This window comes from Gopherus flavomarginatus, chromosome 5 (assembly GCF_025201925.1).
Source record: "Gopherus flavomarginatus isolate rGopFla2 chromosome 5, rGopFla2.mat.asm, whole genome shotgun sequence".
Classification (NCBI taxonomy): domain Eukaryota; kingdom Metazoa; phylum Chordata; order Testudines; family Testudinidae; genus Gopherus; species Gopherus flavomarginatus.
The window spans coordinates 50,225,812-50,248,699 of NC_066621.1; the positions used below are offsets into that span (position 1 = coordinate 50,225,812).

General features: G+C 47.4%; 2 protein-coding genes across 3 annotated transcripts in view; one reads left to right on the plus strand and one right to left on the minus strand.

The window, feature by feature from the left end:
• Window positions 1-22,888, plus strand: part of LSP1 (lymphocyte specific protein 1) — a 512,003-nt gene that overhangs the window by 192,869 nt on the left and 296,246 nt on the right. The window lies entirely within an intron of this gene.
• On the minus strand, window positions 9,029-22,711 carry IFITM10 (interferon induced transmembrane protein 10; the record flags this gene model as incomplete). The annotated part of the gene is made up of 3 exons (XM_050953782.1): window positions 9,029-10,092; window positions 21,082-21,505; window positions 22,599-22,711. Coding segments are annotated over 3 exons (687 nt in total), but the record flags the coding sequence as incomplete, so codon positions are not given.

Consider the following 22,888-nt stretch of genomic DNA (forward strand, 5'->3'; position numbering starts at 1 on the left):
TTTTAGCAGTGTTGTAGCTGTGTCGGTCCTAGGATATTAGAGTCAAGATGGGTGAGGTAATATCTTTTATTGGACCAACTTCTGTTGGTGAGAGACAAGCTTTCAAGACACACAGTGCTCTTCTTCAGATCTGAGAAGCTCAAAAGCTTGTCTCTTTCACCAACAGAAGTTGGTGCAATAAAACTTATTACCTCAGCCACCATGTTTTTGCGAGGTGTTTAACTCCAGTTAGCTAACTTGAATTAAGACTACACCTTGATTTCCTAGTGAAGACACAGCCAGTGAATGATTCCAAGGATTGACTGGCGGTTTTGTTTCCTGCTCCACTTTTGGAGAGTTTTTAGAGAAAGTGTTGAAAAGTTTTGAGTAGAAAAAGGAAAAAGTGAAAGAAAAAAACCCCAGAGACCCAACCCTTGGAATCATTTGTTCTGTTGCATTCAGTGGCAAAAGAAGGGGATACAATTCTGAAATTTAGAAACTTTTTGTGCAAACAAACAGAAGTTGGAAAAAAAAAAAAAAAGATGTTTGGTTGACTTTTTTTGTGGCGAAAAAAGGAATTTCCAACCAGTTCTAATAACTGGGTAGCAATTTTCATCTGTACAAAACAAATGATAAGGGCTGTTCATATTATTTATATATATAGCACCTAGAGGCCTCAGCAAACATCAGACCCCACTATGCTAGGCATTGTGTAAACATGTTGTAAGAGAGTCCCTGCCACAAAGTTACTATCTAAGCTGACAAAAAGGGAAAAAGCACAGATGAGTGAAGTGACTTACCCATTCACCTAGCAGGTTAATGACAGAACCTGGAAGAGAACCCAGAACCTTTAGTCTAAGGCCCTGTCTACCAGACCACACTGCCTTTTAAGCACAAGGGTTTGAATTATGATTTCTTTCAATGCATAGACTTTCCCTCCCCCTTCCCCCACCTTAGTTCTGGGCACATTGATACAGGTTAAGATATAATAGCCACACAGTTCTACTCTAGTCAGAATGGGACTCTCCTGCAGCAGGCCTGGTAAGAGAGTGCAAATCTGGGAAGCCAGTCTAGGCTCTGGCAGACCAAGGGTCAGAAGCTAGTTCCAAAGGCAAGATGGCTTCATCGAGAAGGCCCTGTTAGCAGGCCTCATTTAAAATTGAAGGGAAGCAGCTTGAGCACCTCCACTGAGAGTGGGGGCTTAGCCACCTCTACCTCACATTTAGACCACTGATGAAGTCCCATAAACAGCTTTGGAGAGCAACTTCCCTTCTCTACTTCTCTTAACAGCACACTCAGGCAGTGTAGTGCTGCCAGTTTAAGGGGCATGACCTTCATTTAGGGTCCCCCCAGACAGGGACATATGGCTAATGCAAAACGCATGAATTCTACACTGAGTGGTCCTTTGCATTAACACCACATCACTTTTCTCACTAAAGATATGGCCCTGTGAGCAGAGATACTGGAATCCACAATGGACACATGTATGCCTATGTCATGTAGCTATTCCCCGGCAGATAATCTGAGCTCCAGATCTCCCTAGTGGCACACTTTCCACCAGAGGTCTGTGTGTAGCAAGTCCTTTCCAACCTTCACACATCTGTATATAGGGCAGCCAGGACCCTAGAGGCCTATGCACTACTTCCCTCTCACTTAAACCCCATTATGAAGGCTGAAGGGATACATGGGTATTGTTCTGGCCCTCTGTGCTGTCACCCCTTGAACATAAGTTGGTCACACAGCAACAGTACCCAGCTAGGCTGTGGTACGGCCAGAGCCTCATGCCTCTCAACACACCAGCTGGAGATCCAAAGCTGAGGATGGAGCGGGGCATGCTGCACGTCCAAAATGAAGGTGACAGAATTGCTCCTACAGAGGCATTTTGCCTGACCTAGTACTCTACAACCAGAAGAAAGGCTGGTTCAGCTCTTACTGTCCTGGCCTGAGAAACCTGGGCTCAGTTCTGTGCTCTTGGGAAAGTCACTTCAATGGCATTTAGGTGCCTAAATACTTTTGAGGATTTGGGCATACGCTCTCTGTGCCTCAGTTCCCCATCTGTAAAATGGGGATCAAAAGCACTGCCTACCGCACAGGCATGTTGTGAGGATAAATACAGTAAGAATTATGAAGTGCTCAGATACTATGCTAATGGGGAGCACATAAGTACCCTGGATAGAATGACTCAAGTTACTATTATGAATGAGATGTCCTCAAAACCACTCCCAACGGTTCTGGCTTTAAGAGCCACAGTCTGTTCCATCAGCCATAAGTCACCTACAGAGTCATAATGGGTTCTACTTTTCTGTCATCAGGTGCATCTTGGCCTCACTTCCCCTTCTGATCCACATTCTTCCTCTAGGGGCAGGGAAAATTTGGGTCTTTTAGACTTTGGCTCTCTGGATAAAGCAAAACTTCCCTTCTTCTACAGAAATCCAAAACAATTCAAAATGGTCCTTTGCCCTCACTGTGCTCAACAATCGCAAAGCAGTGCAATTATTGCAGCTATCAGTAATAAAAGTATGAGAGAAGCAGCTCCTATCTACCTGGGCACTATGGGGTTAGGTTTCTCATTCATTTTAGGATAAAAAACAAAACAAAAAACCCCAAAACAGACAGTTGAGGCACTGTTGGTGGAGAGCATAACTAGGCTCAGGGGCCACATGAGGCACAAGGGCAAAGTCTGAGGCCTTTCAATCCATCAGGAAGTGGCCTAGGACTATGTCTATACTGGGGATTTGTCCAGATTCCAGCAACTGATGGACAGCATTACACCCATGCAGATGCATGGAGTAGGCAAGGAAAGCTGTGATTTTCACTGGTGGATCTTACTCACAGTCTATATTAGGCCTAGTAACCCACACCTTAGCGTGCCTTATTGTGCCTTTAGAACAGAATAAAATGGGGAAAAAATGGCAGCAGCATTGCTATAGTCAGTAGTTCACTATGAACCCCACACACACCCCAGTAAACCTCATCCCCTTCCCCCAAATAGCACTCCCATGAGCAATTACACCAGACAAGGATTGTTCCTGAAGCAACGAAACAAACCAGAATTTGAGGGAGGAAGTCATGTGCAATAGAATAGGTAGCATCAAACGGTGAAAGAAGACATTGAGTAACTTGGTGGATAGCAAGTGGTCCCTTAGTTCTTCTTTGTAGTGTGAAGTGAGTCAAATGACCCTAGCTACAGGAAGAGGTAGTAGGGGCAGCTGTCCTGCTGGTTGTTAGGATGTGTCAGTGAGTTCTGCCCCAGTCTGTTAGTAGTGAGGTCTCAGCTGTGTGTTCTTGGGAGTTTGGTGCAGGGCTGGAATGTCATAAAAGGCCCAACTGGGAAATGAGAACACCACTTTGGGCAATCAGTGTGGCAACAGCACATTGTGACTGAAGTAACAGGGCCTTGCCTGCCACTGGCAAGCCTGTATATGAGATAGGCCAGGTGGGTGAGGTAATGTCTTTGACTGGACCAATTTCTGTGGATGAGAGATAAGCTTTCAAGCCACACAGAGCTCTTCCTCAAGTCTGGGAGAGGGGCTCACTTCCCTCTGGGCACAAGTAGGGTGACCAGACAGCAGGTGTAAAAAAAAATCAAGTGTGGGGGAGAAGGGGGGGTAATAGGAGCCTATATAAGAAAAAGACCCAAAAATCAGGACTGTCCCTATAAAATCAGGACATCCAATCACCCTAGGCACAAGTCATTTACTCAAACCTCTGCTCTCGACATGCTATAGCTCTGTCAAGGTCTTTTCCCCACTTTGAACTTTAGGGTACAAAAAGTGGGGACCTGCATGAACACTTCTAAGCTTAATTACTAGCTTAGATCTGGTATGCTGCCACCAGCCAGAATTTAGTGTCTGATACACTTTCTGTTTCCCCAAAAAACTTTCCTTGGGGAACACAAATCCAAACCCCTTGGATCTTAAAACAAGGAGAAATTAACCATCCCCCCCTCCTTTCCCCCCAGACTTTCCCCTCCCTGGGTTGCCTTGAAAGGCTTCCCACACAGATCCAAACTCACACACAGATCCAAACTCCTTGGATCTTAAAACAAGGAGGAATTAACCATCCCCCGCCTTTCCCCCCCCCCCAACCCAATCCCATGTGAGTTCAGATCCAATCCCTTCGATCTCAAAACAAGGAAAAATCAATCAGGTTCTTAAAAAGAAAGCTTGTAATTAAAGAAAGAAAAGGTAAAAAGTTCTCTGTAAAATCAGGATGGAAAATGCTTTACAGGGTACTTAGATTTATATAGCCCAGAGGAAACCCCCTCTAGCCTCAAGTTCAGAGTTACAGCAAACAGAGGTAAAAATCCTTCCAGCAAAAGAAACATTTACAAGTTGAGAAAAACAAACATAAGACTAATCCGCCTTGCCTGGCTATTACTTACAATTTTGAAAGATGAGAGACTGATTCAGAAAGATTTGGAGAGCCTGGAATGATGTCCCATTCCTCTCAGTCCCGAGAGCGAACAACAAACCAAACAAAAAGCACAAACAAAGACTTCCCTCCACCAAGATTTGAAAGTATCTTGTTCCCCTATTGGTCCTCTGGTCAGGTGTCAGCCAGGTTTACTGAGCTTCTTAACCCTTTACAGGTAAAAGAGACATTAACCCTTAACTATCCATTTATGACAAGCTCCCAGACAATTTTTACCCTGACTTCTCTCAGTGCTGCAGGGAAGGCACCAACTTCAGCACTTGCTAATTGCTAAGGTGCTGGCTTTTGTATTCATTCCATCCCTTCTCAGCTGGGTCGATAATTGACCAGGGTTGGCTGGCCCCCGGCTTCCTCACCCCCTTGCCTGGCCATTAAAGGGCCAACCACCCTGTTACACCAGAGTTATAATTAAAGCTAACAAAAATGTTGGAAGGGATAATAATTAAACCTCATTTTTCAGGGCTAAAGGTAATCCAGAACTATTAGACATCAGGAGTCACAGATTTGAAGGCCAGAAGGGACCATTGTGATTATCTCACCTGATCTCTAGGGTAAGACCTAAACTGGGCAGAAGGTTATTTTAGATCTGCCTACTTTGTGATTCTTACACCTTCCTCTGAGGCATCTGTCTGAGTGAGGATACTGGCATGGCTGGAGCCTGGACCTCAGGTCTGATCCAGGCTGACAAATCCTTTGTATGGAAAACACCAAATGCAGTGTGGATGTTACTGCAAACAAATAACAGATCTAATGAGTATTATTACTACTACTACTACTATCCACCCTCTCAGTCCCCAACAGTTTATATATAGAGAAAAGATGTGAAGCCAGTTCAATATTCCCTGTTGTTCCTTAAAACTCCATCCATTGTCTTTTAGATGAGACGATCCATCACAGAAAGAAATGATCGTAACGCATTTGCTGCACTTGTTAAATGGAAGCAAAAGCTTGGCTTGGGTTAGTTCCAATGCTGTGTCAGCTCTTATTTTATCTGAACTGTTTCATTCATTCCCTGTACAGAGTATGCCTGCCACCCAGTGTTGAAAGCCCAGACCTTAAGATGAAGAGAGCTGTGGAGGTAGCACTGTGCCTGCAAGAGTTCATAGACTGTAATGCAATGTGATTTCTGAATGGAAAGCATCCTGCAGTACAATCTGCAGCACTACAAATCATAACAGCACATATCTACTAGTAGTGTTCCTCCTTCCATTCAATCCCACAGTTACCTACATTCCAGACCAACTTGATGTCTCCTCACTTTTGTTGTGGCAAGTGGATTACATCAGAATACAAAACTCTGAGGTTATAGTCATTTATATTAAAGGAAGGATTCATGCAGGACACAGCTGTCAGTGTCCTGCATGAATGATTTATTTATGCCCCTCATTTTGGATCTTTGTCACACACTGCATCCTGGGGCCAGGGCCAAAGCCAAAGCCTGAGCCCTACTGCGCAGGACTGAAGCCAAAGCCCAAGGACTTCAGGGGCTCAGGTTACAGGCCCCCTGCCTGGGGCTGAAACTCTTGGGCTTTAGCATTGCCCCCACCCCCTGACTGGGATGGTAGGGCTAAGGGTTTGGCCCTGCCACCTGGGGCAGCTGAGCCCAGGCTTCGGTCCCCCATCCTGGGGTCGTGCAGTAATTTTGCTGTCAGAAGGGGACAGCAGTGCAATGAAGTTGGAGAACCCCTGTTCTAGTGTAAACCGACCCTAACACACTTTTCAGTTTTGCTGGCTGTTTTGACTATTGTTTTAAAAAAGCATTTTGGGTTGACTGGAGACAAGACAATTTTTTGGCAAACCAAAAAGTAAAAAAAGAAAAAAAATCATATTGGGTCCAACGCAACATTTTGTTCGTCCCAAAGTGAAATGTTGTTTTGGTTTTGAGCTATTTTTAAAGGGTTTAAAATAAAAAAAACCCGCCTGAAGTAAATTTTGACACAAAAAGCCATTTCAAATAAAAAAAAATGTTTTTTTTTTAATGAAAACGTTGAAATGAAATGCGCTGTCATTTTCAGATTTATTTTTTTTTGGTGTGTGAAACAATTTGGCAGATTTGACAGGAATCAGTGAAATGTTTCGGTTCACCTCAATCTGCATTTTTTTGGTCCAAAAAGGTTTTGGGTTGAAAAAGTTCATCAAGTTCCAGGGGCGGCTCTAGGTATTTTGCTGCCCCAAGCACGGCAGGCAGGCTGCCTTCCGCGGCTTGCCTAGGGGAGGTCCGCAGTCCCGCAGATTCGGTGGCACGCCTGTGGGAGGTCCGCCGAAGCTGCTGGACCAGCGGACCCTCCGCAGGCACGCCGCCGAAGGCAACCTGCCTGCCGCTCTCGCGGCGACTGGCAGAGCACTCCCTGTTGCTTGCCGCCCCAGGCACACGCTTGGCGTGCTGGTGCCTGGAGCTGCCTCTGTCAGGTTCTATCAGAGACAGGATAAGAGTGTCGCTGGACCTGTGGTCTAATCCAGTATCATCAATTTCTTCTTGTCAAGCAGGAAGGTTATTAATAGACTTCCATCTCTAGGTCACCCATTCAAATGCTGCCCAGGCTAGAGTTGGAGCATATTGGCAGGGCATTAGAGAGAAGCTGGAAAAACTGAGCTGTAACTAGACTTTTTTCTCCAGTTTGGTCAATCTGGTGCCTTTAAGAGTGATACAGTCACTTTAGACCAGAACCCTGAATTGTCTGAGAAGAAGTTGTGTGGAAGGTGCTCTGGTGTGATCGTTCATGCAAAGGCTATGGGTAATCTTACTGGATTCTACCAGAATGCATTTTATAGCAATTGTACACGGCATTGTTATGAGCATAACAGAGCACTCTTGCTGAGGAAGGCTAATGAAGGTGAAGTCTAATTAAGTTTTCAGCGAGGTACCCTTTCATGGTCTATTGGTTTGGCCATTTAGGTCTTAATAGCACAGTGCTGGCATTGGGCTGATGTGATTGAACAATTAGTGAAGAAAGACCCATCCCATTAGTGGCTTGGGCACCTATGATGCAGGTGTGAATTCATGTTGTACCTTGATTTCCTGCTCCTGGGGATGATGAGTCTGACCCAGATGCTCATGGGTCTATTAGTTCTCAGTTTGAATCAGCATTGTGTCTCCCTTAGGGATTTTTGCACTGGTACAATGTACAGTAGTTAGAATGTTAAAGCTGGCTCTGCTTGTTAAAACGATCAGCTCTCTCCAAGGCCAGGGCTGTGCTGTGGGCATATACACGATTGCCGTGGCAGCTGCTGGTAAGAGAACACCCCTCCTGCATCCTCCCACCAATCCATGGGTGTTTATCACATGGGTCCCCTCCACCGGCCAATGCATGAGGCAGAGGAGACAGGACTGAGCCGCGGCTGCATTGAGCGGAAGCCTTGCAGGCTGCCTCTCCCCAGCAGCACATGTCCCAGTCTGAAGAGCTGCTACTGGGGGGCAGCCTGGAACTGGGAACCCCACCCTGAGCCCCCCTGGAGAAACTCACTCCAATTCCACACTGGCTAGGGGAGACTGGCAGCAAACAGGGGAGACATTGAAACATAGGAATTTCTATATTGGATCAGACTCAAAGTCCATCTAGTCCAGTAGCCTGTCCCAGTGGTCAGTACCAGATACTTTGGAGGAAGGTGTAAGAGCCCTGCAGTAGGCAGATGTGAGATAATCCTTGCCCCCACACGTTAGGTTTCAATTCAGGGATCTAATAGTTCTCAACATAGAGGATCCATTCCCACCCAGGGAACCCACTGTCCATCCAGCTAATCACTGAATGCCCACAGGATAATTCACCTGCCAGCTCCACTCTAGGCAGAGCCAGCAAGACACCTGCCTGCCTCTGCTGCTGCTGTGTGGAACAGCTGCTAGACAGAGATGCCACTCTGTGGTGTTCCTGTTCCTATGACACCCTAGGAGGGCAGGGGTCAAAAGGGATGGGTGGAGGAAGGATTGATGGGTTCAGAAAGGTGGATGATTTTCAGTGGAAAGCACATTTTACCCAGGGAATGTAACATTTCCAGCTGAGCGTGGTGGAATGTTCTTAAGGGAGCTTCTTTGTTAAACTCTCAGCAGCATATCACCATCACTGGTATGACAACACGTTCCAGTCTATGTACTCCAGAGCAGCGTGTCCTCACTGAGATGGTGATGACCTTCACATGTGCCTGGTCAGGGGATTTAGAAGCCCCCAGATTTCCCCTAGCTCCTGTCACCTCTTTCCTCCTCTCCCCCAACTCCAGTCCTACATTTTGCTAATACACAAGTGGAAATTCTTATCTCAGCTGGGTTCTAACTGGCACCATCCCCTTCCATGCCTGCCACTGTGGTTGCTGCTTGTGTATCAGTCCCCTATTGCACTGCTTGTGGAGCTGCTCCCTGTCTGTTATTTAACTTTCTTTCACATTGTTAAGTGAGGTGGCCCATTACTCCAGGCCCGTATTCACCAATGAAAGCTCATGCTCCAATACGTCTGTTAGTCTATAAGGTGCCACAGGACTCTTTGCTGCTATGGTTGTAAAGGCAGGTTAGAGTGTCCAGTAGGAGTTTTAATTCTCTTCTCTGCCCCTCTGGATTAATATGGGACCAAAGGGGGTAAAACCCCCTAATCTGTGGCAATCTGTGAAATTAACCAGAATGGCATCGGATAGGCAGACGTATTATTATCTTTATTGAAAGTTTACAGAAATACAGTAGGAGTCGGTATACAGGATATATGCAAGTTCTCCAAAGGTTGCCTTACGTTCTCAGCATTTGCAGGAGATTCCATGGAGGAGTTTTGTTTTGTTTTAATTCTTTGGGGTTTATTGGGAGGCTTCAGAATTCTCCACTATGAACTCTCAAGGATAAAACTCTCTGGGGATGGGAAATGGTAAGCTATTCTGGCCTTCAAATGAAATTCAATGAATAAATGTATAAAAAGAGGAAAAGAACAAAATATACAGGGGAGTGAAGGGAAGGGGAGAAGAGAGAGAGAGGACGTGGTAGCAGCCCGAACACATCTGATATGTCCTGAATCTGCCCAGCTTTACGTCTCAGTTTTATCTCACAGTAGCAGGCATTTTTCCTCCATCTCTTGAGCTCTAAATCAGTGCACCTGCTTCCTGGTAGATCTGGAGTTCAGCTCTCCCAATAGGGTTATTTGCTGTTTTCCATCTAAGACACAGCTCAGCGCTTGGACTGCTTATGTAACTTTAATCAGCAGATCGTCGATGACACAATGTTTTCTCTGACTCCTCGGCCGCCACTATGGTTGCAGCATCTAGCTACACAGCTATTGGCTCATGTTGTGGTTAGTTCTAAGCTTCGCATGTTGTCATCACCCACTTCTGTTAATCATGAAAATAAATATTTTTCTGTAAAAAATGTAAAAGTAATTTCCTTTTCCACAGAAATTCAAATCCCAGTCAGGGTTGGGAGTTGGGGGGGTTGCTTGGTAGAGTTTACTTTGTATTTATTTTTTGCAGTCAAGATGGATTGTTGTTTCATGTCCTTGCTGGAGGAAATTCAGTGGACACTTCTGGCACTGAGGCATTTCGGCAGTGGCTGCTGGCCTTGCTCTAATAGTCAGTGAGCGGGTAGCGCAGGAAGATGAAGACGAGGATGATGCAGAAAGTGGCGAGTGCTGAGCTGGTAATGTTAAAAAGCCGGGCTGTCTTGGCATCTTCGACTGCTCCGTTCAGGTCATTGAGGAGTTTCTTATCCCGGACCTGAGACAAAAAGAATTTGGAGAGACAAAAACAAAAAGACAAGCAGGGGTTAGTGCGTGTGGAGACTTTGTACCTGTATCTACTGCATTCTGAGGTTGGGCGTAATTCCTGGCACTATCGTGCATTCAGGTATGGATGCTGGGCGCACTATAGGGTGAATTCTAGCACTAGTGCATGCTTCCTACTGTATTCCGAAGGTGAGAGTGTGAATCCCAACACTAATGTGCTGGGGTTTGGGTCCCACTGCCTTTAGAGTAGGACCACTGGCACTTGTTTCATTGTGAGTGTGCTTTCTACTGCATTCAGAGGCTGAGTGTGTGAAATCTGGCATTGGCTCCAACTGCAGTTAGAGGCCATGCACAATTCTACAGCATATTAATATGCCTGGGTTAATGCACTCTTTTGGCAGGTCCTAGGCAGTTTACACCTACCAATCCTGCAACTGACAGTTTTCAGCTGTAATGTCATGCTCTGATATGCACACTATTTCAGAGGCTGTGACTTTAAACGTGTCCATGCTGGGGGAGGACAGGATGCCTCTGAAGATTGGTAATGACCTTGTACACTCATGAGTTTGACAACAGTCCAAGCTGATAGTGACCAAATGGTGTTATCACTCAGCAGCTGGTCAGTAGTAGTTTACAATGTGTCAAATATGTCGGTGTTCTCAGTCCAGTTTGTTGCAGATACATGTCCACATCACAAAACCACCATCAGAACTGACACTGATTAGACCCTGGCCAACAGTCTCAGCAAACAGGATAGGGACAGAATGGGCTCTTCACTCCCAGCGGTGGTCAGAGTTAGGCAGCAGGGGAATGCTGTCCTTGATGTACCTATTCCGGGGATGGAGGATGTCAGCTCCAGTGGCTGCTACTTCCATCAGACCCTAAATTTGCTCTCAGAAAACACCTTTATGGTGCTCCTATCTGAACACTAGATGTCACTAGCAAGCCACGTAAACCCCTGAGCCTGCACCACAGTCCTACCTAGAAAGGATCGAATGCTTTTATCGACCAAGAGTTTTCCAAAAATACACCAGGATTGATTTTAGTCACTTTTCAGTGATTTGCTCTGTAACTCTGGCAGCACTTACAACCTGACGCTGGCCTGTGAGCTTGACATGACTCACTGGAGACAGGGTGGTAACAGCCACCTCAGTCCCAGCAAATTGCTGTGTGATTCCAGTTCACGGAGGCCTGAAGCTCATTCCAGACCTTGGAGTAACATCCCATGCATTCTAATATGTGGATTCTTCCACTCTGTTGCCCTGGAGGGGAAGGTCCTTTGCGAACACATTCCCTGCTTTTATAACGCATCACACTGGCCTCTGGGAAGGAATCTTTCGCTGACATAAGGATGCATGTGAGACCCTACCACAGCGGCCAGTCAAACACGTGGCACATGTATGTTAAGTATCTGTACCTCGCTCCCTCACCCTCCATGGCGCATCTAGACCTGGACAGCGTCTAGTGACACGACCAGACTGTCACACGCACCCAGCAGCAACAACTGAGAACAGCAGCAGCCAGATGGAGAATGGTGCAGCCAGAGCTGGGAAGTGAGCCACTCTCTCATGGGGCCTGTTGCTCTCCCTGGTGAGCAGAGTAAGCACAAGAAAGCTCCTCCTTTTCTGTGCAGGGCCCTATGCGAAATCAGCAGGGGATGGGGGGGTTCAGGCAGACAAGCCCAAGCCGCTGCACACCTGAGGTCTGGGGAGAGAGGCATTCGGAGGTTAAGAGTACAGGTTTCATTATCTTGGGCAGAAGGGAGTAGGTGTGGGAATGAAGCCCCAAAACACCATGTAGTGAGCACCAGAGCCCACCACGGAGACAATCCTAATCTGTTGGCAAAGCTGCCAGCAGAGATCTCTCATTATGAAGGGAGCTGAGCAGACACATGATCTGTATCCCACAGGGTCAGCCCCACTCACCAGAATAGAAATCATTCAAGGAAGGTCCCAGGCAGAGCTATACCCCTGGGAGGCTGAGGGAGAGAGGGGACAAGTATTCATTGCATGAGACAAACTCCTCTAGGGACACTTCTACTCCTCCACCTCACTCCTACTGGCCTCCTCTCACCATTCTTCTCTATTTCACTCCAGGCCTCTCTCTCCTGCTCCTTCCTTCTCATCCCCCTTTCCCCATTCAGATGCTTCCCACTGGTCTCCTCTCCCTCCCCTCCCTTTTCCCATTTTTTCATTCCTCCTTTTCTTTCTGCCCTCTGTCTCCCCTCCCCCAGCTTCTAACTTCTCTCCTTCACTCAGCTTCCATCTCCCCCCTTGTCCGGAGCTGCCCTTTCCTCTCTTCCCCATGGCTCTTCCCTGCCTTCGCTCCTTCCGCTCCAGTTCTTGCACCTCTGAGCACTTTCACAGAGAGTCCCATGACTGCACAGATTGCTACTTTCCTTCCTCCTCTGCCCTCCTCCCAGCTCACAAGATCTGCTTCTCTGGTCAATTTCTGGGTGCTCCCAGCCCCTCTGTCTCAGGAACGCCCTCCTGGACCCCTCTTCCCAGCACCTTCCCTCCTTCACTTCATCCTCAGCCCCAGATCTTATCAGCTTGCACATCTGTTCCAAGTGAGAATATCCATCAAGGACTCTCTTCTGCCACCTTCCCCAACCCTTCCACCACCCACCCCACACTCTCCTCCTTCACCCGTTTCTGACTCTGATGTCTAAACCTCAGCGTGCCTCTGATCACTCAGCCTGTCCTCCTGTCGCCATCTAGTCCTCTCAACTCTGGTTCCATCTCTGATTCTCTCCCTTAATACTCTCCTCTCTGCCTCCTTCTACCCACATACTATTGATTCTACAGTCCCAGCTGCTTCTCTAATGTTCACCTTTGCCTGAAAACTCCTCCAGCGTGCCCCATGCTCTTGCCCTCTCCTTGATTCCCTCCACTCTGGCTTGTGCCCTCTCTGCTCCACCTGATGGGTGGCATAATATGACCTACCTCCTCCTAGCAAATTCACAGGGAGTCTTCTCTAGCCCTACTTTGCTTGAGCTCACTATCGCCTTTGAAATATCTGAGCTTTCTTTTGCCGTTCGCTTTCTCTCCAAGTTCTCTTCTGACTTCTTTGATGGCTGCTTTGGCCTCCCCTTTGTTGGCACTTCATCCTCCCCTCTTCCTCTGTCTGTAGGACTCCTTCAGGGTTCTGTCCTTGGTCACCTCCTCTTTTCCCATATACTCCTGTGGCATCAGCTAGCACCTCTATTCAAATGATTCATTGTTATTCATGATCATTTATACTGTGGTAAAGCCTAGAGGCTCCAACCAACGCTCAGGGCCCCACTGGGATAGGCACTATATTCACATATAACAAAAAGACAATCTCTGCCCCAAACTGTTTACAGTCTGATTAAGCTTCCTACAGCTTTCTGTCCTGGCTTCTCCTCTTCTCTCTGGGCTCCCATCTCCAATGCCCACTCGACCATCATCCCTGGTAGCACAAACTCAATCTCTCTAAGAGTAGACGGACATTTCCTCCCCTCCCTTCTCTATCACCAGTAAGGAGTTGCCCATCCTCCCTGTATCCTGACCTCACTACCGTTTATCTAGATACTCACATGACCATTACTATGATATTTCAGGGCCCCACAAACATTAAAGAATGTGTCCTCACAATCCCTCTGGAAGGCAGAAGAACAGCATCTCCCTTTCACACAGGAGGCACGGAAATGCTAAGTGACTTGCCCAAGGCCACACAGGAAGGCTGGGTGGTAGAGGCAGAAATTAAACTCAGCTCGTTTGTCCCAGTCCAGTTCCTAGGGTTCAAAAAAGAACTAGATAAATTCATGGAGGATAGGTCCATCAATGGGTATTAGCCAGGTTGGGCAGGAATGGTGTCCCTAGCCTCTGTTTGCTAGAAGCTGGGAATGAGCGACAGGGGATGGATCACTTGATGATTACCCATTCTGTTCATTCCCTCTGGGCACCTGGCATTGGCCACTGTTGGAAGACAGGATACAGGGCTAGATGGACCCTTGGTCTGATCCAGTAGGGCCATTCTTATGTTCTGAATCACAAGTCCATCCCTTCTCCATGTCACTTTGCAAGTGATAACAGCAATTCTAGAAGGGATTATATCACAAGCCTTAAACCAACCTCTAATCATTGGAGATTCAGAGGAGATTATCCCACATCTTCCTGCTATGAGGTCCCTATTCCTTCCTTTGAAGCATCTGGTGGCTAGCACAGTTAGAGACGGGATACTGCACTAGATGGGCCTTTGATCTGATCCAGTATGGCAATTCCTATGTTTTGCTCTCCTTTCTCCCCATACCTTCATAGCCAGCCTTTAAATCCAGTCTTGCACTTTAACGTCACCAGATCCAGGTTCTCCTCTCCAACCCTGCTAATGGAACTTGTACCAGTCTTGGACAACTTTCCCCCGGACAGCTGTCACCACCTTCCCAGGCAGCTGCTCACCTCTCTCCCTTCAGCATATCCAGAATGCCAGCGCTAGAGTCATCTTCCTCTCCCGCTGTTCTGTTCACACCACCGTCTGTCCCCTTCCACTCCTGTTAGGCTTCCTGTCTCATAGTTCAACAGCTCCAAGCTCCAGTATCTCTGATCTCATTTTCTCCTACTGTCCAACTTTCTCCTATGTGCCTCCCATTCCTCCCTCCTCATCTCTCCCCTTTGTCTCTTTCTTGCACCTTCATGTGTTCTGGACTTGGAAGTCTCTTGTCTACTTGTTTGCTCAGTGTCCACTATCTTCTCTTTTCAACCCTCTCCTTCTTCCAGGGATCTTTCCTGCCTTGGTTTCCTCAGCAACACTCTCTCCACAAACTCCTTCCCCTGCTTTTAGGCCAGGCCTTGTCCCCTCAGATCCTCAGGAGCAGGGGACAGGTCACATTGTATGGCTGTCACGTACTGTGTCAGTGTACCATGCAGACACATGCATTTTATTAATAAAATAATAATAATAATAATAATAATAATTCTGATAGGACTGTAGCTAATGCTGCTTGGGCTTTGCTATCCAACCTGCTGCTGGTTGCATCTAGGCTGTGTGCACTGGCTGGAGGGCCTGTAGACCCATCTCTTCCAAACAGTACACCAATTTCCGCTTCTCTGCACACAAATAACTTCCCATGTAGGAAGAGGGGAGAGTCTCGGATTGCTCTACAAATTGGTTGTAAGCCCTCCAGCTTGTGAGCACCTCTGGTACAATCTCTCCTCATGGACTAGCATTAGGATCTTGTCTCATTGGCTCGCTCTGTCACTGTACTGCTTGGGAAGCAGCTGGATCTATTTTAATTCCTGAAAGCTGTTGGTCTTCTAAGACAGTGTTTCTCAACTACCAATCCCTGAGATCTTCGGGGCTGGCGCTGGTCCTGGAGATCTCCCTGACACAGTTTAGGAAGGCAGTTTAGGAAGGCAAACCAGTCCCTGATATCAAAAAGGTTGAGAAACACTGTTTTAAGAGAACAGCCTGAGAGGCTGATGTCTTTTCTCATGGAGTCATTACTACCATACGCCTGCCTGAGAACTCAGGAGATGCAACCTCCCTCATTCCACAGAATCAGGGGAGCTAGACCTCTTTGGCCATTCTAATCCCTTCCCCTCAAATGCAAAGATGCAACATTCACACCTCATCTGCTTACACTCTAAATAGACAAGACAGACAAAAGGTGGGAGAGGGACACAGAGAAAGGAAGTGCCCAAATCACCCACCTAGGGAAAAACCAGGAATAAGACCTAGGTTTTCTGATTCTCAGCCTTGAACCTATCCACTACGCCTCACTCCCTCTCTGGTTAGATTTGCACTAAAACCTGATCTCCACTGGAAAGGAAAGGCTCCACAAAGTAGCTCTTTGTCAGACACAGGTGTAGCTGCACCACTGTTATTCTGTTCATTTTCCTTTCCACTTGAAACTACCTTTGGTAGAGTTGGAGCAGTAAAAGGTACAATCAATATGGCTCCAGCACATACATTACTCATATGCAGCACTTATGTTCACTTAAAATGGAAAACAGGCTATATAAATGCAAGGATCTCAGATGCTCCATAGCTCCCACATGCTTGGTGTGATGCATCTTTTGGCAGTAGCATAGGATCATCTGTTGGAACACACACATGGGAAGATATTTTTTAAATCAGTAAAACCCTGGAACTATGGGTGGACACAAAAAGGAGTCTGGGTTCCTCATTTTCCTGATGTCCATATATGAATCCTGAAATTAGACTTCCAGAATAAAAACTGACTGTGATCCCAGCCTCTCTGATCTACTGCCTTTTTGTGTAATTGGTACATTGAAGGATTTGGCTTTTCCCAAAGGTCTCTAGTGATAAAACTGCTGGTGACTGATCTCTTAACTGTTAGTGCTGATGCATCATTTATTAGTGCGTAGAGCCGGGAAATAGGAGAGTGGGGGAAGCAAGCTGAATAGCCTGTGCAAAAGTCAAGGCCACAAAATTTGCTTCTGGCAAAACCAAACGAAAAAAATCATCTTCCTAGCCAAGTTTATTAGATGGTGTTAGCATCTGTGCTGTATTAATGCTAGTGCTGACATGGGCTTTCAAATCTCACTGCACTCACGTCTAATCATTCCCTCCACCTTCCTCCAAATACACATATCCATTCACAACTAGGCACAGTTTTTCCCTTTCCATCTCACTGATCCTACAGATCGAGTGCTGGGGCCAAACCCTCAGCTGATGTAAACTGATGCAGCTTCGTTGCAGTCAACAAAGCTATTCCACTGTACACCAGCTGAGGATCTGGCCCAGTATGGGTTAGAAAGAGGGGGTATATGTAAAGACCAGGTATGCAGACAAAGCTTATATCAAATACTTGGCTTGTATACCTGTGCCCAGTCTCCACTTGGTATGTTTCTCTGACTGAGAATGTAAGCTCTTTGGTGCAGGGGCCAATGTGTGCCTAGAACATCTAGCACATTTTGGTGCTATTGCAGTGTAACAATCTATACCCAGTGAGAGATCTATAGAGCTCTTTGTCCACACGCACCCTGGGAGGCATGAAGACAAAGAAAGAACAGAAGTGAGTATATTATTTCTGAAACATTTTAAAATGCAATATTAAAGCACACTAAAGGCCCTGATTCAGCAAGGTACTTAAATACGGGCTTAGCTTTCAGCACAAGTGGTCCTAGTGAAGCCAATGGGACTCTGCATTTTTGTTATTTAAAACAATGTTTCTTAGGGTTTTTTAAATGTTTACATTATGTGAAGTAAGTTTAAAGAACAAAATCCGGGGACCCTAAAGCCTTTAGCGCATTGGCTGCACCCTAGGCAGGAAATCACACAGCTTTGGTTCCCAGTGAAGAAACGCCTTGGTTTTATTCATAATAGCAGCCCTGGTCCCGCAGCCTCATGGACTCCACTGGGCCTCTACTCAGCATGGTGCTCCTTGAAGGACTGGGGCCTAAATCGGCACATCTAAACTTTGCTTCAGGGGACAAGAAGAAGGTCTAATTAACAGGACATTTTCCCCAGTTATTTTCCTCATTCCAGTCTTTTTTTACCTAATGGGAAAGCCCTGCAAAATGTAACAGAGATAGAGATGAAACCAGTAGGGCTCTGTAGAAATGACTCTAACGTCCTATAGCAACTAATAAAGAGTGGAAGTCTTTTTACGCACTTGTGCGTACACACACACACACACACTTACCCACGAAAGCTTATGCTTTAATACGTCTGCTAGTCTATAAGGTGCCACAGGACTCTTTGTCACTTTTTACACACACACACACACACACACACACACACACACACACACACACACACACACACACACACACACTAATTCTACAGCAGGGCTATCATTCTCTATTAAACGCTATAGGGTGGTTAAGACTATAGAAATGACCACATTTTCTCTTCCATTCTGTAGGCCTTTCCCAGGGGAGTTCTTTTGCTGCATCCAGATATTCCCCCATTTTCTCTCTTATGCCGCTCTCCCCATCAGTGACCACAATATTTCAGGCCATATCTCCTTGCCATTCCCTGACTCTGCCATGGATCTCTGAGGAACGTTATGTTTGCCATTTTTATTCTGCCAAAGAACTGAAGCTAGTAGAGATGGGAAAGACCTGTTGGGTTGTCTAGTCCAGTGTTTCTCAATGACTGGTCCGTGGGCTGGTGCCAGTCCCCAAGATCTCCCGGACACAGTTTAGGAAGGCAGCAAGCTGGTCCTTGGTATCAAAAAGGTTGAGAAACTCTGGTCTAGTCCATCCCCTGCCAGAGCAGGACTGTGCCCTACAGCTAATTCACCCTGTCTGGTTCAGGTTAGTTGTATATTTCTCAAGTGACGAGGACTACTCCACTTCCAACAGGAGACTGTTCCACAGACTGATAGACAGTGCTGTCTCTGGATCTTCAGCTTATATTTTCGTTTTCCTGAGTTCAGCCTAATTCTCCTAGCTATTCCTCTCTCCCCGCCCCCAATCAATTGTTCCCTTGTGGGGGAGAAGCATCCATGTTATTAAAGCAAATTTAAGCTAATGAACACATGAGGGGGGCAGGGGAGAGAGGAAAAGCCTATTTCTTGTCCTATACTGGTGTGCCCATCCCACAGAGTGTTACGTGGTAAGCAAGACTTCCATATCATCCTCCTTTGATGTTGGCAGTGGCTCTAAATGTCCTTGGGACAGCCCAGGCAATGGTAATGTTCAGCACTTGTATAGGCCTTTACATTCAATGCACTTTACAAACAGCAGTGAGTTAAGCCTCCTGACACCCCTGCAAGGAAGGTGAGTGAGCATTCTCACCCCCCTTTTGTGGATGGGGAAACTGAGGCACAGAGAAGGTAAGGGACTTCCCAAGGTTACCCAGTAAGTGGCAATCAGAGTCCCTGTGCTCAGTGGTCTAGACCACACTGCCTCTGCTATAGCAGAGCCCCAGGGCCTGGCTGGTTCAGAAACAGCCTCCTTGTATTCTTGTGGAAGTCACAGTCACTGGAGTTAGATGGGGTTAATTGATCTGTTTTTGTGATGAAATCCCTCTGTACACTGGCCTTCCTGTAAACACTGCCTGCCAAAACACATCCACTAGATTCCTGTGCCTGAGGCCACCCAAACGATGACACATTCAGGGCCACCCAGGAGCCTGGTCTCATTTAACATATACAATTATCTAATTGCTTTTATGAACCTCCCTCCCCAAACAACATAATCCCTCCAAACCCTCAGACCCTCTCTTCCTTGACAGATGATTAGAAACTGCTTGCTGGTTGAGTTCACCGGCAATGAAATCCTGCAGCCCAGCTGGTCTGTTCTCATCTGGCAGTTACAGGGAATAATTCCGGAAGGTTGGACTCAAAGGATAGTGTTACCTTATGATAGTGTTACCTTACAGACATGCAGAGGTCTGGAGCCCTCAGAGAGTAGCAGACTGGGGCAACTGACCTCTTAGAATCAGACTCTGACTCCATTTCGAGGGTGATCCAGCAAGCAGAGAGCAGGACGCAGTCTGCAGGATACAGGCTGGATGCCCCTGAACTACTCAGGTCCCATTCTCCCTGGGCTGCATTCTGCACACTGGCTCCCAGTTCATTCATGCATCTATTTCCATTCCTCCCTTATGAAGCCCTCCCTGGTCTTCCATCACCTTAGTTAGCAGACCTTGTTTTCACATTCCTGGCAGGTCTCCAAGGCTGGCCTGATGGTTTAGGGGACCCTAGGGAGAATCAGGCCATGAGCTGCTTTCCTCACTGCTGCTTTAGCCAGAGCCAGGGAAGGAAACAAGTTGCTTCATGCCTTTCTGGTCCCACTGCTAGAAGCGGAGGGGCTGGGCTTGGAGTGGCAGAACTTGTAGAGGATGGGATGTGGGGACAAAAGAGCTGGGGCACAAGTGGCTGCTTGGTGTGTTTGTGCTTAAAGCCAGTCCCACCGATCTCCCGGTTCCTCCAGTTTGCACAGTTGCTCTTTTTCCCTCCTTCTCTTTGGAGCCCTCACTATCCCCAGACTCTAGGAAACACTCACTAAGGACCTGATCCAAAGCCTGCTGAAATCAATGGAAGGACTCCCACTGCATCCATATTTAATCAGACCGCTAAGGAGTTCTTAAAAGACCGACTTCCTGTTCCACTATTGGGCCAGATCTTTGACTTAGCATAAATCATCAGAGCTCCACTGCAGTCAGTGGAGTAACTGATTTACATGATTTGAGGATCTGGTCCAGTGCCTCTAACTAAATTATCTTATGTAGAGCCTCAGCAAGTTGGTACCAGACTGATGTGAGAGGCTTTAGTGCGTGGACCACAGGACTGCCAGCCAGGATTTCCAAGATTCTATTCCCAGCTCTCAGACGGACTTCTTCTGGGACCATCACCAAGTTACCTCAGCGCTCTGTGCCTCAGTGTTCCTATCTGCAAGATGGAGATAATACTTGTCCCCACGTAGCCTCCCTCCCCCCCCCAGAAACGTTGCCAGGCTGAATTAAGTTTGATTTGCAAAGTACTGGGAGGATGTAAAGTGCTTCTTATCATCATCATACACCTGGAGTCCCCAGTAGCCTATCAGCATTCAGGATTCCCCAGCACCAGTTGAAGCTCTCTCCTATGGCGATGGGGGTTGCCCCACACAGGTCTCCAGATGCTGGGGGATTCTGGCTACCTGGGGAGGAAGTTGTTTGTCCTCCTGGTAGTAAATTCAACTGTTCTAGTTCTCAGAATTACGCTATAACCAAGACCGCAGACGAGTGAGAAATATAGATCTCCAGTCACAACAAAAGCCAATTCAGAGCCATCATCACCGATTCCTCTTATCTCTCTATCTAGATTCTTCTGTGGTGCCCATCACCTTGGTACCTGAATGCCGTGGATACCCACACTACTCACAAAACAACATTTCCATTCCCAAGATCTCCCCTGACAATGTATATTAACATGACAAGGGCCAGATTCTCCACAGGGAGAAACTGGCATTGCCCTGCTGACTTCAACAGCCATGGCACCGATTTACCCCAGCTGTGGCTCTGGCTCAGTGTGTTCCCCACAGGGTGGCTTGGAATCAGTACTTACTTTCAAAGAATAGGCCAAGGCGATGAAGCCGAGACAGCAGAAGTTGAGGTATACAAAGTTGAAGATGGACCAGAGATAGTAATCGTTCACCTCAGTGGTGTCTGGGTAGATTTCAATCACCGTCGTGGGGTTAGTCATTGTCTTCTTCTCCACAGTGTGTTTGCACTGTACAGCTGGCCGCAGGCTGTCCCCTTTGCAGCTCTTATTCTCCATGTAGCAAACAGCTGAAGAGGGAGATAGGACAGGCGAGGCTTGCGGGATGGCAGGAGGCTTGGGAATGCCAGCAAAGCACCCCTGCTGGGGGGGTCTCTGAATCCAGAATGCTCCGTCAAAGGGACACGGCGGGTCCAAGGTGGGTTCCTGAGTTCTCTCCGTGGCGGCTGCTGCAAATTTACCAGACTGTATCCTGGCAAAGAGAAATCTCCTGTGAAAGATTGGGGGTGGGGAGGGGAGACGGAGAATGACGGGGATGGAATAAAGCAGGGGGGAATCGAGGGAGAAGAAAGAAAGGAGAGGCAGAGGGACAGAGGAGAGATTGGGGAGAAGAGAGAGGGAGTAGGTAGAGGGGAGGGAGGAGAGCAGGGTAGAGGAGGGGGAGGAGACAGAGAATAGTATTTGCACTCATGTACCACAAAGGAGCATTCTCCTGCACATTGAGCAGTCTGTAATGTATGCAGCAGTGGAACAGTTACTGCTCTCCATGCAGCTGGCTGTCCCTGCTCCCGCAGCATGTTCTGTCTCCCCCACAACCCTTGCAGAATAGCCGGAGAGTTCGAGGAGCTTCTGATATCTGTCACCCTCTTCCTCTGCTCCCACCATCCTTATTATCGCCGCCAAAAGCCTTTGCAGCGGGAGCGTCCCAGCAATAACGCATGTGGCTGTTTCCTCACTTGGCCCCCCACCTTTCCCCACATCAGCTCTGAATGGGAGACAGCGGCTGCTTTCGTTTCTTTAAAAGAAAGAAAGAAAGAAAAGGCAAGAAAGAACAACACATCCGAAGAAGGGGGAGAGGAGGTTCCGAAGAGAGTTTCCAAACAGACCCCGTTCCAGCGTTACCCCCACCCCCGCCCTGTCCATCCATCCATCAGGGCCCTGCTGCTCTCTGTCCCATTCCAGGATCGAAGCTGGTTGCTGGGGGGAGGTTAAATGATTGTCAATCCAGTCAGCTGTGCAGCTGCGGCAGCACAGCCCTGGCTTCTCTCTCCCCCTCTGTTTTTCTTTTTTTTTTTTTTTGCTGAGTCCTCATCTCCCTGGAATTCCTGATGTAACTAAATTTCCCATTTCCTTTCACTCGTCAGCAGTTTTTCCTGCTTGGCCAACCCCGAGGCGAGAGGCGGAAGAAGGGGCGAGGACAGAGGAGGGTGAGGGGGAGCTGGGAAGAGGCTGTCTCCTGCTCCCCACCTTCCCCACTCCATTAGCTGTGTAATTAGCAGGAACCATCTGCCTCTAGCAACCCGTCTGTCCATCCATTTATCTCCTTGGGAAAGGCGGAGGAGGGGAGAGCGAGGGATACTCACAAGGAGGAACACAGGGAGTTGCTGCATCTCTGGCTCAGCACTGCCTCCGACTCTGCTTTCTTAATAACTGGAGTTAGTGAAGAAGAGGAAGCGGGTGGTGGGGGAGGAAGAGGTCAACTAGCATCCCCCTGAAACAAACAGTTCAAGGCACACATGCTCGTTACAGCCTTTTGGCAGGAGAGCTCCACTTCATCTCACCCACCGATGCTGTTTTCTCATGCCCTCTCAGCCCAGGAACACGACCTTCTGGTTCATGTTTCCTTGCACCTACCTACCAGCAAGGCACATCT